Below are 13211 nucleotides of genomic sequence, written 5' to 3'. Positions count from 1 at the left end.
GCATATGTAATTTGTGTGCAGAGCTGTAATACAATATCCTGATGACTTATGCTTCCCTGATCCTCAGCGCTACACTGCATTTCTCAGTTGGAATCATTTCTCTTTCTCTCTCTGTCCCACAGATGGACTTCCTAGTAAAGAACAGCCACTGGAACTTCTCAAGCCATCTGGAGTCAACCACATTCCTCCTGGTAGGACTGTCAGCATGCGTGTGTGTGTGTGTGTGTGGGCGTGTGCTTATGCGTGTGTGTGCATATGGCTCTATTCAAAATTGTCAGCAAGGTCAAGGGTCAAAGTTCATCAAGCAGGTCATGGAATAAGATGCTCTGATTGGCTTCTTTGACACAGTTGAGGTGGAGTTTGTTATACACAAGTTGTAATTCAGCATGCCGAAAGCTAGACTGACATGTTCATGGGAAGAGAAGTGTGAAAACGACAATTTTAAAGGTATAAAAATAATAATGACTATATTTTAAAGTGGCTATGATAACAATGCGATGTATGTTGATTGTCATTCTATCATTTGTTCATTATATCTGTCGTTCATTCTTTTGATGCATCATTTATTGATTTTGTTGATTGTTTGTTCTGTCGTTTGCTCTATTGCTTGTTCGTTCTAGCATACTATAGTTTTTTAATTAATTTTCCTTTTGCTTAGTGTCTGATTTATCAGAGGTTGCCACAGTGCAATGAACCACCAACCTATGTTTAATGCAGCAGATGCCCTTCCAGCCACAACCGAGTACTGGGAAACACCCATACACACTTATTCACACACACTCATACACTATGGCCAAATTAGTTCATTCAATTCACCTACAGCGAATGTCTTTAGACTGTGAGGGGAAACCAGAGCACCTGGAGGAAACCCACACGAACATGGGGAGAACATGCAAACTGACCCAGTCAGGGCTTCAGATACCTTCTTGCTGTGAGGCGGCAGTACTAACCACTGAGCCTCTGTGATGCCCGGATTCTTTTGTTTATTTGTTCTATAAGATGGTCTTGATGTCTACATTGACACTGCAGAAATTAAGATTTGTTTTATTTGTCTTTAAATAAGTTTTAGTACAATGGAAAAATTAGCCATCAGATGCGTATTGATTAGTTTTCATTGACCTGTACTGTCAGATCTGTACTGTTAAAATGCAGATGCCAGGGTTAAATTGATGCAAATAAAAATGGTTCATTGACAAATGAAAGATGTTTATTTTCAGTAGGAGCGATAGATTGTTTTTTGTGCTTCAGCCAAAATATTGAATATTGATGAAATATCGAAAATATGACAACAATTCCAATTTCAGGGATAAAAAAGCACTGTGGATTTTTGTGACTGGATATATACAGTTGACGTCGGAATTATTAGGCCCCTCCCTGTGTATTTTGTCCCCAATTTCTGTTTAAAGGAGAGAAGATTTTCTGAGAGAAGATGTGTTTAGAACACATTTCTAAACATAATAGTTTTAATAATTCATCTCTAATAACAGATTTTATATTTATTTGTAAAAACTGATTTTATATTTACATTTTATTTATATTTGCTATGATGACAGTACATAATATTTTTCAAGGTTCTAGTATTCAGCTTAAAGTGACATTTAAAGGCTTAACTAGGCAAGAAAAAAATACAAAAAAATATATATTTCTTAAGGGGGCTAATTCATTCATTCATTTACTTGTCGACTTAGTCCCTTTATTAATCCGGGGTTGCCACAGCGGAATGAACCGCCAACTTATCCAGCAAGTTTTTACACAGCGGATGCCCTTCCAGCCGCAACCCATCTCTGGGGAATAAGGGGGCTAATGTTATTGGTTAATTATTGGAATGGTTTAAAAAAAATAAATAAAAACTGCTTTTATTCTAGCCGAAATAAAACAAGTAATTCTTTCTCCAGAAGAAAAAATATTATCGGAAAAACTGTGAAAAATGCCTTGCTCTGTTAAAAATACTTTGGAAAATATTTTAAAAGAAAAAAATAAATGGGAGGGCGATTCACTTCAACTGTATATCTGTGCGCGTGCATGTGTGTGCATATGGCTCCAAGCCGACTAGTATCAAGTATTAGAGTTCATCAAAACAATCCACAGAGTCACTGAATACGGTGCTCTGATTGGCTGTCTTGATGCAGTAGTAAGTGATGTGTTTTATCGCTCTGTAGACACATTTTATTTTTTATGTAATCTCATGATTGTAATCAGATGCAAATTTATTATGTTTTAGAATGATTGACAATCTTACTGCAAGTTTTATTTGGAGCCTGGTTATTTTTTGGTGGTAGAGTTATATGGTTTATTAATATAATTATATATTGAATTGATTTATATAGATATGTTGTCTATTATGTTTTTGTTGTGTATCGTGGTCACTCTTAAAAAAAAAAGAGATTACAAATGTCAAGAGTTTTTTCCTGGTAAAATAAATAAATAAATAAGATTTAATAATAACAATAAATAAATAATGGTAACAACAACTATTATATTAATATTATTATTATTATTAGTAGTAGTAGTAGTGGTTGTAGTGGTAGTAGTATTAGTTATAATGTTGTTCTGTTATTATTATTATTATACCATTATTATTGTTTTTGTTAATAATAATAATAATAATAATAATCACTTTAATTCAGTGGAAAATATGTGACAGTGCTATATATTTAAAGTATTATTAAATATCAGCAAATTTCCACTGTGTGTGTATGTGTTCTCTCGTTTTGAAGCTACAGTAGCAGTGGATTGCTGGTGAGCCACAAACACATTGGTTTGGTCGTGTGGTTTCCCTTTGCTCTTGCTAGAAGAGACAGAGCCTGGCATCTACACACAAACACACACACACACATGTTGGCCTGACCTGAACGCCACACACAGACCGCTGGAGTCTGAGGAGGTACTGCTGTGCTGGAGCTTAGAGATGTATTTACTGTGTGTGTGTGTGTGTGGGTGTGTGTGTGTGTGTGTATTTAAATAGCTTTTTTTGTGTCGAAGTACAGCTGGAGTTGTAGGTTTTGTCTTCGGTTGTGTTTGAAAGGACCTGCTCAGTAAATCCTTTTACACATGAAAGAAAGGCAGGAGGGAAGCATGATTAAAAGAGATTAAAAGGAAACGAGGAATGAAGTAGTGGAATAGATGTGTTTATCTGCGTAATCCCATTTGTTTATATTTTCAATTTTGTTTTTAATTTGGTTTGTTTATCATTTTAAGCAGAAATTGAAAATCATGAATAAATTCTTAGAAATGCTTTTCCCAAACTAAATTCAATTTAGCAACAATTTCATAATGTAAAGATAGTTATTTGAAACCAGGAAAATGCATAATTTATTTATTTATTTATTTATTTATTTATTTATTTATTTATTTATTTATTTATTTATTTATTTAATGTGTGTGTATAAAAATATATTCCATATATAGATAAATGGAATAAATAGTAATAATAATAATAATAAATAATAATAATAATAATATATATTAATATATTATATTCTTAATATATTTTATGTATTAGAATAATAATCAAAATATGTTTTATTTTTCGGCTTAGTCCCTTTATTAATCATGGGTCACCAGCGGCATATGTTTTACCCAGCGGATGCCCTTCCAGCTGCAAATATTATTATTTTACATTAAGGAATATATATAAGCAATACCACACCCGTAGCAGTAAGATCGGCACAGGTGGGAGGTGTGTGCCTTAGTGTCCCACCATTAACGATATACAGCCACATCACACTGCTACGAGTGTGTTATTGCATTTATACAACAGTTCTCAAAATTGTTTGTATAAAAAAGAAAATCAAACAGAGATTTTCAAAACCCTTTTGCTAAAGGAACTACTTTCTTCCGCCATTTCTTCACATCTGCAGCTGATTCAAAATAAATACATGTATAAAAAATGCATATTTTAGGTTGAACAAAAATAACAGTTTTGATCTTGAAGCTTAATTCCAGTTAGAATATGTTTCACTTTGGTTTTATGCTTTTAATTTGTTGCCAGTATATCTAAAAGGCTGATAAACATTGGAAGGGAAAGATTGAATTTAACACGTTTCACAGATCATGTTCATAGTCTGACACTAAACTGGAGGTTTTGGTATTTTGCTGGTCTTGAAGAGCAGTGTGTGCAGGTTTGGAGTGTGTGTCCAGGCTGGTTGTGCTGGGTTTTAAGACGGAGCAGGAAACAGATGGTGCTGAAAGTCTCGCCTGGAGACCTGCTCACTGCCAGCGGCGCCTTTCCACTCGTCCCTCAGTCTGCGCTCCCCTGCTCCTCCATGCTGAATTACTATTGATTGTAAACATGCTCTCTGAACAGGGACCAGTGCTCTTTTATACCGTATGTTTACTGCGTCCGAGTAGACACTAACTGTGCGGGCAGTGATATTGTCAATCAGTCTTTGTGTTTCTGGCCTGATAGAGTGGAGTGTGACGTCTTTTTTTTTTTTTTTTTTTTTTTTTTTTTTTTTTTTTGGAGCAGCACATACACAGTATGAGACCACCATATGCAGCTTCATGCATTATTCAACATGTGCGAGACATGTAAGCATTAGATATGAAGCAGCTCGTGCTGTTTCTTTAGAAGAAATGCTGTAAAACATGGAGATGCTGCTGTTTATGCAAAGTAGCAAGAATTTGAACTTATTCTAAAAGCATAATTAATTAGCATAAATTTCTGCATAATTCTAAATATAAAAACATTATATATATATATTGATTAACATTTCTTTGTCTTGTAAGAGTTGTTGCATAGTTAACTGAAAAATAAAAAATATATATATTTAAAAAATAATATTATTGTATTTTATCAATAGTAATTTATTATTCATTATTAATTTACTAATCTATTTTAATTTTATTTTTGTGTTATTAAATTGTATTTTTAATTTTTTCCCTCATATTTTTTTTAGGGAAGGAGTTAATAATAATTTATTTATTATTATTATGATTATATATCATGTATATTGTTAGTATAAATTGCATTTTAAACGCTGCATTTTAAGAAGGCTGATATCACTGTTTTCAAGTCTTAGGCCTTAAAAATTCTTGAATTCACTGAAATATTGTGGTGGAGGCCTTAAGTCATTTTAAACAGGTCTTAATTTCTCTCTGTCCAAGTAAAACTTTCCAATCTGGCCGACACCCAATCGTCTGTAATCTATCTCAAAACTTATTTTATTTTATATTTACCTTTTTTTTTGCAAAGACATACAATTCACAACAGCTGGTAGACATTTTACAGCAAAATTTTCCAAATTCCATAATCGGGGAAAGAAAACACATCCCTTTACATGATCTCCCATTAATACAAAACTATTTACAGAAGTAACTGGGCCATTATAAAAAATCCGTAGTGTTTAATCCTGTATAACTCAAAAAATTCAATCATAATAGTCTTAAAAGGGTCTTAAAAAATCTTAAATATAATATGAAGCAACCTATATATACCTGTATATACTCGATATATATATATATATATATATATATATATATATATATATATATATATATATATATATATATATATATATAGGTGGTGTGGCGTCGTTTTATATGTGGTGCGCTTACTCTCATTCATATACAGCAGAGACTGGCTAGCCTTCGCAGAACTCCACCATGCGCGATTCTGAGAGCAGAAATATGTAATAGAGCGACCATGTTGAGATAGAATTCACATGCCATTGTGTAAATAAGATATTACATACAGCTATTTAGATTGTTTATTAAAAGAAGTTGTGATTAACTTGACTTCAAGGGGAGCAGGGAAAGTCATTAGAAGTGCGGGGTGCCCCCCATATATAATGGTAGGGAAACACTGCATTTTAAGAAAGCTGAAAGGCATTGTATGCCATCAGTCTAAAGAGATTTCCTTGTTTTTCTCTGTTGCAATCGGGATTTTACAATAATTAACTCCAAAAAAGCCAGAGCAAAGCAAACACTACCATATTCTTTGGTATAAATACAGCACTACAAAATACAAAAGAGAGAGATCGACTCAGAATGTCACTTACTTGATTAATAATTTGTTCAGCTGTAGTTTAACACTTGCGCTGAGAAAATGCTGCGTTTTCCTCCTCTAAGGACTTTTTATGCGGTCTCTGATGGTGGCTGATGAACTGAATCTCGGAATTATGAGTATTTTAATTAACTAATCCTGAAAAGTAAACTGCATAGCTGCAATCTAAACAACTACATTCTTGCCTAAAAAGCCTCAAAAGTACATTATGTTGTCCAACAGCTGCAATATTTGTCAAACTGTAGCATTTTTTTGTAGTGCTTTGTATGATACTTTATCGTCATGCTCATTGTAATTGTACTGAAATATCAGTGAGGGCATACAGATATTTCCTTTTTTACTTCTACAAAAATGTCTTTAAATTTTTCAGAGAGTGAAATGCATCAGGGAAAGAGTCACGTTTTCCCGTCAAATTGCTTGAATGTCTGAGTATCCTGAGTGCTGAAGTCATGTGCTATACTCGGTCCATCTTATGTCTTATTCATGCTGTAGACGCCTCTGTGCGGCCCTGCTCTTTGAGTTCATTCAGGCATGTTGGTCTGCGTCTGTGTGTCTGCTGAGAGCTTGAGTCATCATCACACTGTGTTATTCCTACAGTCTGCAGCGCTAAAGACAGACACTGCAGGCAAAAACACTGCTTTTACATTCATTTAGCTCTTCTTTTTATTGTCTAACGTGAAGAACACATCTAAAATACACTTAAAGGGTAATTCACTCACAACTAAAAATTCTGCCATGTTTACTCTCCCCTCTCATTTCCCAAACCTGTTTGAGTTTCTCTCTTTTTTTGAGGTTTGAAACCACTTGAGGATGAGTAAATAGTAAGTACAAGTTTTTTTTTTCAGAGGGAGATGGTTAGACTACATTAGAATTATGGCTTCACAATATATAGTTCCAGCATCGAAATCGCAATGTGCGAATGCGATTGTAATTAAAACACAGTTTAGAACACAGTTTAACCCTATAAGAGTGAGTTTTTTAAGGTCTATGAATATATATGATTTAAAGCAAATCCATTTGAAATGATAGATTTTTTTAACAAGCAATTAACAAAAAATTATCGTATTTAATTATTCCTATAATGAAGATAGTCGACATTTATAATTATAGTAGTCGACATTTGAGACGAATCTAAAAAAGTTTTTTTTAGACGAGAAGGGATGTTGTTCAAAATTTTAGGACATCTTTGATAAAAGGTTTAATCTACTTCATATGTTGACTATATAAAGTGTTATTTTACATTTGATTATATATGTTTTTTTTTTGTTTTTGTTTTTTAACTCAAAACAGTTAGACTCTCCAGAAAACCATGAAGCACTGTTTATTTAATTTATCTCTTTGTTCTATTTGATTTATGCATGCTTTTTTATGCAGATTCACTCTTCTACAAAATGTAAAATTCTTCACACTCAATGTAAAATCGGGGATTGTTTTCAAATAGAGTTATAAGTCATCTCATGTAATTATATTCATATCACAGAAAAATCATATCACATGTCAGTTTTTCCAATATTGTGCAGCCCTAATTAGAATTTTATTCTACAAAAATACTTAAAAATAATGTTTTATTTTTATCTCTGGCTCAAATGTAATATACTTATTTATATCACCTTTATTTTATTTAGTTTTTTTTTATCAAAAGAGAAAAACAGCTGAAAGTATGAGCTGGATAAACTGGAAAAAGCGTTCAGTGCACTGGTTACACTCCCTCCAGCCATAGTCACTGCGTATAAAGTGGCTTTTACTTTAGATGCAGAAAGTCCTGCGCTATGAAACCAATTCATTTCAATGACTTGCTTGTGCAAGAGCAGTTTTGTTGCTTGTTCACAGTATCTCAAATTTCCTCTTTATTGTTATATTTTATTTTGTTTTATTTTTTTTTTATTTTAGTTTGTTTTATTTTTATTTAAATTTTAATTGTAATTGTTTTATATTTTATTTTAATTATCTATTTTATTTAATTTATTTAATTAATTTTATAATTTCTTTATTTTATTTTAGTTATTTTTACTATTTTTTGTATTCTTTAATTTAATTTATTTTTTATTATTTACATTTTTATTTCATTTATTATATAATAATAATAATAATATTTTTTTAATGTTTTTTTTTTATTATTTAAGTTTTTATTTTATTTTATTTCCCTATACACACAACTTGCATCTTAAAGCCTCCTAGAAAGCAAACATGACACACAAACACACAATGTGGTCAAGTAACGCTGACCTTTTCGTGTGTTCGCACATGATTTACTCACTCATACACACTCTTCCTCAGAGGAGGCTTGTGAAAGCGCACTGGCTCACACAAACGTGCGGGCAGATCTCCTGCTACGAGGGCGGAAAATGAATTGAAAATGAAGATGAGCTGTTGGCGACTTGTTAAACGCCCACACCTCTGAGCTCCAAACCAGCCGTCTCCAAAAAAACATGCAAATGCATCTGCTCTTTATAGCCGTTTTATTGGATGCATTTATGGAGATCTTTTTAGGAGCTTTATTGGAGAGTCGAATGCAACCCTGTATCTCTAGCGTGAGAAGGGCCACCTTGCTTGTGCTTCTTTTTTGGGGGTAATTTGTTTTAATTTAGCTACTAATGGAAGTGTTAACTTGGGTGTGCTATATTTAGCATCTCTGATAATACTGTAATTGTTGTTTTAATGATGTGTGAGCTGACTCATTCACTTTGCAAGAAAAAAACCCTATATAAATAAATAATGCCTGTTTATAAGCATTGGTTTCGTAATAAAGACAGTTATAATGACCCTGCAGTTCAATATAAAAATACTCAACCCAGGCTCATTCTAAAAAACGTACCCCTATATACATTTATGGACAGCATGATGTACATCTTAGGAGCTTTTTTTTGCAGTTTTTGTTTTCGCAAATCCACCAGAGGCCGCTGTGTACGCTTCTTGAGATCTAAAACTTTTCTTACGAGTACACCTTCCCTGGCATAAATCCACCAGAGGCCACTGACTGACCAATTAACTGACCCATCCTCCTCCTTCTTTAAACCCAACCGACAGTGTTTTAAAATGCAATCCAGAAAAAGAAAAGCCCTTGCCTGATTTTTACTGTGTTTTCAGATTTTCCACATTCTTATCCTGCTATTGGTTTATTTTACTTTTTGGCATCTGTTTTTGTCTTACCTGCATTCTGGAACCATTCTTTCTCAGACTCAAATCCCGTCGTTGTTGTCAACTCCTTTCTGCATCTCAAGTCCGCTAGCGTACATGGCAAGCCACTGGACAAACTGGTAACAGTGGTGAAAGTTGTCCATATGGAGGTGAGCAGTCAGCTGGTAAGTGCGAAAAGTAACGGGGTCATACCGCCCCGTAGCGTTCATTTTAAAGACAAAATGCAGCCATACGTACTTCTGGCTACATAATTTTCAATCTCCAGAAAAGTAATTAGAGCTGCATTGTCAGAATGAACCTTTGTTGCAAAAATTCCTGTATGCAGGGTGTCCGTGGAGTCTTAAAAATGCTTAAAATCTCTTTTTATTTGCAAAGTATCAGTCATGGATACAATTTAAATAAATAAATAATATTATATAATATAAACAAAATGCATAAATAAATAATTAAAATAATAATAAATAAATCAGTAAATAAATACAATAAATAAATAGAATAGAATAAAATAAAATCATAAATAAAAAAAAATAATGAAAATAAAAATAAAATAATAATAATAATAATTAATAAATAAATAATTACAATAAATAAATAATATCAATTGAATACAATAAAAAAATAAATAAATATAAATGAATAAATACATCAAATTTATAAATATAAATAAAATAAAAAATAAATAAAAATAAAAATAAATAAATACATAATCAATTAATAATATGAATAAAATAAATTATTTAAACATAAATAAATAAATTAATTAATTAGGGATCACATATACTTTACCTTCTTTTGATCCACTAGCCTAGTACATTTTAGTTATTCACTTTTAGCTGTATGCATATATATATATATATATATATATATATATATATATATATATATATATATATATATATATATATATATATATATATATATATATATATATATATCTTTCAACAATAGCAGTACAGTAAGTAGTTAGCATTCAAAAGCTAGTTTTATCACCAGAGATGGCTAAAAACAACAACAACAAAATATCTTGTACAATCGTGCCTTCAGTATTATTTAAATGGGACACAAAATGAATAAATATGTAATGAATAAAAACATACCAAAGTAAATAAGCGAGTAGCGTGTAGCTTCTGTCCGGGCCTGGGATGTTATTTGTGTGTAATTATTGGTTGTCTGAGGAGGAGGAGGAGGCTGAGAATATGATTCACACTGGGGCTGATGAAGTTTATCAAGACAGATTTGTTTGCATATTAAGTAGCTTCATTTTTGCCTCATTTTGGGGAGGTGTGTGCGTGATGTAGTTGATGTGTCTGTAACTCTCCCACATCACAACTGTCTGCTAAAGAGGATCATGTAGCTGCTGCTATCTGGAAACAAAGATGTGTTGAATATTTACAGTAACTCAACGTCAGATTTTTATGGCATGTGCTTTTTAAATTTATTGTTGCATTATACCTTTTGTGAAATTATTTGGCAGTATTGCATTTTCATTGGTGAAACTGACATTAAAGGGATGGTTCAGACAAAAATGAAGAGTCTATCATCATGTATTCATCCTCTATTTTAGTTCCAGACCAGTTTGAGTTAAACACAAAAGAAGATATACTAAATAATTGACTTCCATAGTATTTTTTGTTTCTATTTGTGGCTGAACATTCTTCAAAATATCTTGTTTTGTGTTCAAAAAAATTTTAGAATAGCTTTAGTGTGAGCAAAAAGTAAGAACATTTTAATTTTTGGGTGAACGATCCTTTTAATTTTGCTGTATTAAGAGGTATTTGAAAATGACTGAAGGATAACATATGCTGAGAGAATCTGTGTTGTTCTCTGTTGTTGTTGTTGTTGTGTTTTGGGTTCAAGCCCTCAGGCGGTGAGCATGGAGAGTCCAGCGGGTCTCCCAGTGTCTTGTTTTATCACAGCGCTGCCTCTTTATTTAGAGCACTGAATTATAGATGAGCTCTTAAGTGGCAGAGAGACACAAAACAGCACTACAGATCAGAACAGAGAAAAACTGAGGTCTGCTCAAGAGTGGGTGTGGCCTGTATATGCTAATGACCAGAGCACATGATGTGGCTACAGTGCCAGGGCTGATTTTTTTGTCCCAGTCCGCCCCTACCTCCCTACCTACCTCCCTACCTACCTACCTCCCTACCTACCTCCCTACCTACCTACCTACCTACCTACCTACCTACCTACCTACCTACCTACCTACCTACCTACCTACCTACCTACATATCTATCTATCTATCTATCTATCTATCTATCTATCTATCTATCTATCTATCTATCTATCTATCTATCTATCTATCTATCTATCTATCTATCTATCTATCTATCTATCTATCTATCTATCTATCTATCTATCTATCTATCTATCTATCTATCTATCTATCTATCTATCTATCTATCTATCTATCTATCTATCTATCTATCTATCTATCTATTTTCCATCTACCTACCTACCGACCTACCTACCTACCTACAGGGGCGGACTGGCCTCCTGGCAAATGCCAGATGGGCTGGACCATTTTTTTAAATGTGGGCCGGTATACTATTTATTTATTTATTTTTTATATGTATTGTTTTTACATGCAGACTGCTTTTATCTCTTGCAAGATGTGAGTATGATGATGATGATAAAAGTAATAATAATGAAAAATGGTAAGCATTGGCCCAATCAGCAATGGCCGGCTGGTTTCGAGATGGGCCGAAATCACGAACGAAATCAAAATCTGGCAAGAATGTCAAACAAACAGAGTGCAAAACAAGCTAATTGTTGTCGGCGCAATAGCCTAGAGGTTAGCGCGTGACCATATGGTGCAGTAGCACGTCAGGGCGTCGCGAGTTCGAATGCCGGCTCGAGGACATTTCCCTACCCCCCTCTCTCTCTCTCTCTCTCCCACTTCGCTTCCGGTCTCAATACTCTCCTATCTAATAAAGGCAAAAAGGCCAAAAATAAATCTTTAAAAAAAAAAAAACAAGCTAATTGTCAGAGATTGTCAGAGAAATGGAAAGGCGGTGCTGAAAAACTCAATAAAATAATTGCTCTAAAATCAGACGTAGAATGTCGATGGTTCGAGCCTCAGCTAGGTCAATTGGTGTTTCTGTGTGGAGTTTGCATGCTCACGTGGGTTTCCTCTCGTTTCCCTTGGAATTGGGTAGGCCTAATTGTCCATAGTGCATGTATGTGAATGTGTGTGTATAGGGGTTTACCAGAGATGGGTTGCAACTTGGAGGGCATCCGCTGTATAAAACATGTGCTGGATAAGTTGACGGTTGTCATTCCGCTGTGGCGACCCCAGATTAATAAAGGGACTAAGCCGAAAAGAAAGAGAATGAATGAAATGACTGTATGCATAAATTTGTTATAAATGGGTTGTTTTTGTTCCAGTCACATTCATTAAATGTTTAAATATATATGATTTATGGTACTGCTTATATTATCTCACCGTCTGTACATCAATATAAGTAGTGAATGTGCGTGTCCGTGGAGGGGGCTGTGTCGGTGTGGTAATGTGGGCTGGTGTGGCTACAGTGCCAGGGCTGATTTTTTTTGTCCCAGTCCGCCCCTACCTATCTACCTACCTACCTACCTATCTATCTACCTACCTATCTATCTATCTATCGTTCCATCCATCCGTCCGTCCGTCCATCCACCAGAACTGAGGGCACAAATAAGGCACAGGTGAACACAATCAGTGAATGAATGAAATAATGGGTGAAAAACAAGCACTGGCAGTACTAGATAGATAGAGTTTGTTCTGTCAATCTGTCAGATTGTTTGTTCTATTATTTTTTAATTGCATTTTTTATCATTTGTTAATTAAGTTGTTTATTTTGTAATTCTGTGGGCCCAGGCATGACACACGTGTTTTTTTTACTAGTTTCAACCCGTCATAGCTATTATTTTCATATTCCGCACCACATTGTTTAAATAGCAAATGCATTTGAACTCATTTGTGCATCTGTGGGTGTGGTGGTCTGAACAAAAGGTGTTGTGTTAAGGCTCATTGACGGCACGTTGCTGTTTTGAGGCAATTGAAATTGTCCAAATAAAAGCTGGTCTAATGTC

The 13211-nt window shown here is 33.8% G+C and overlaps 1 protein-coding gene across 4 annotated transcripts in view; it reads left to right on the top strand.

Moving 5' to 3' along the window:
• hdac4 (histone deacetylase 4) overlaps nucleotides 1-13211 on the top strand; it is a 399635-nt gene that overhangs the window by 160200 nt on the left and 226224 nt on the right. For all 4 annotated transcript variants that reach the window (XR_015498934.1, XR_015498933.1, XM_087266974.1 and 1 more), the window contains exon 3: nucleotides 123-191. Coding sequence is in view for 2 of the 4 variants with exons in the window: in XM_087266974.1 (XP_087123100.1) it covers nucleotides 123-191 (69 nt within the window). In the remaining 2 variants the exon portion in view is untranslated. The remainder of the gene's footprint in view (nucleotides 1-122; nucleotides 192-13211) is intronic.

Source organism: Danio rerio, chromosome 9 (assembly GCF_052040795.2).
Source record: "Danio rerio strain M-AB ecotype USA chromosome 9, GRCz13ab, whole genome shotgun sequence".
NCBI lineage: Eukaryota > Metazoa > Chordata > Actinopteri > Cypriniformes > Danionidae > Danio > Danio rerio.
This window is presented reverse-complemented; position numbering and strand designations above follow the sequence as displayed.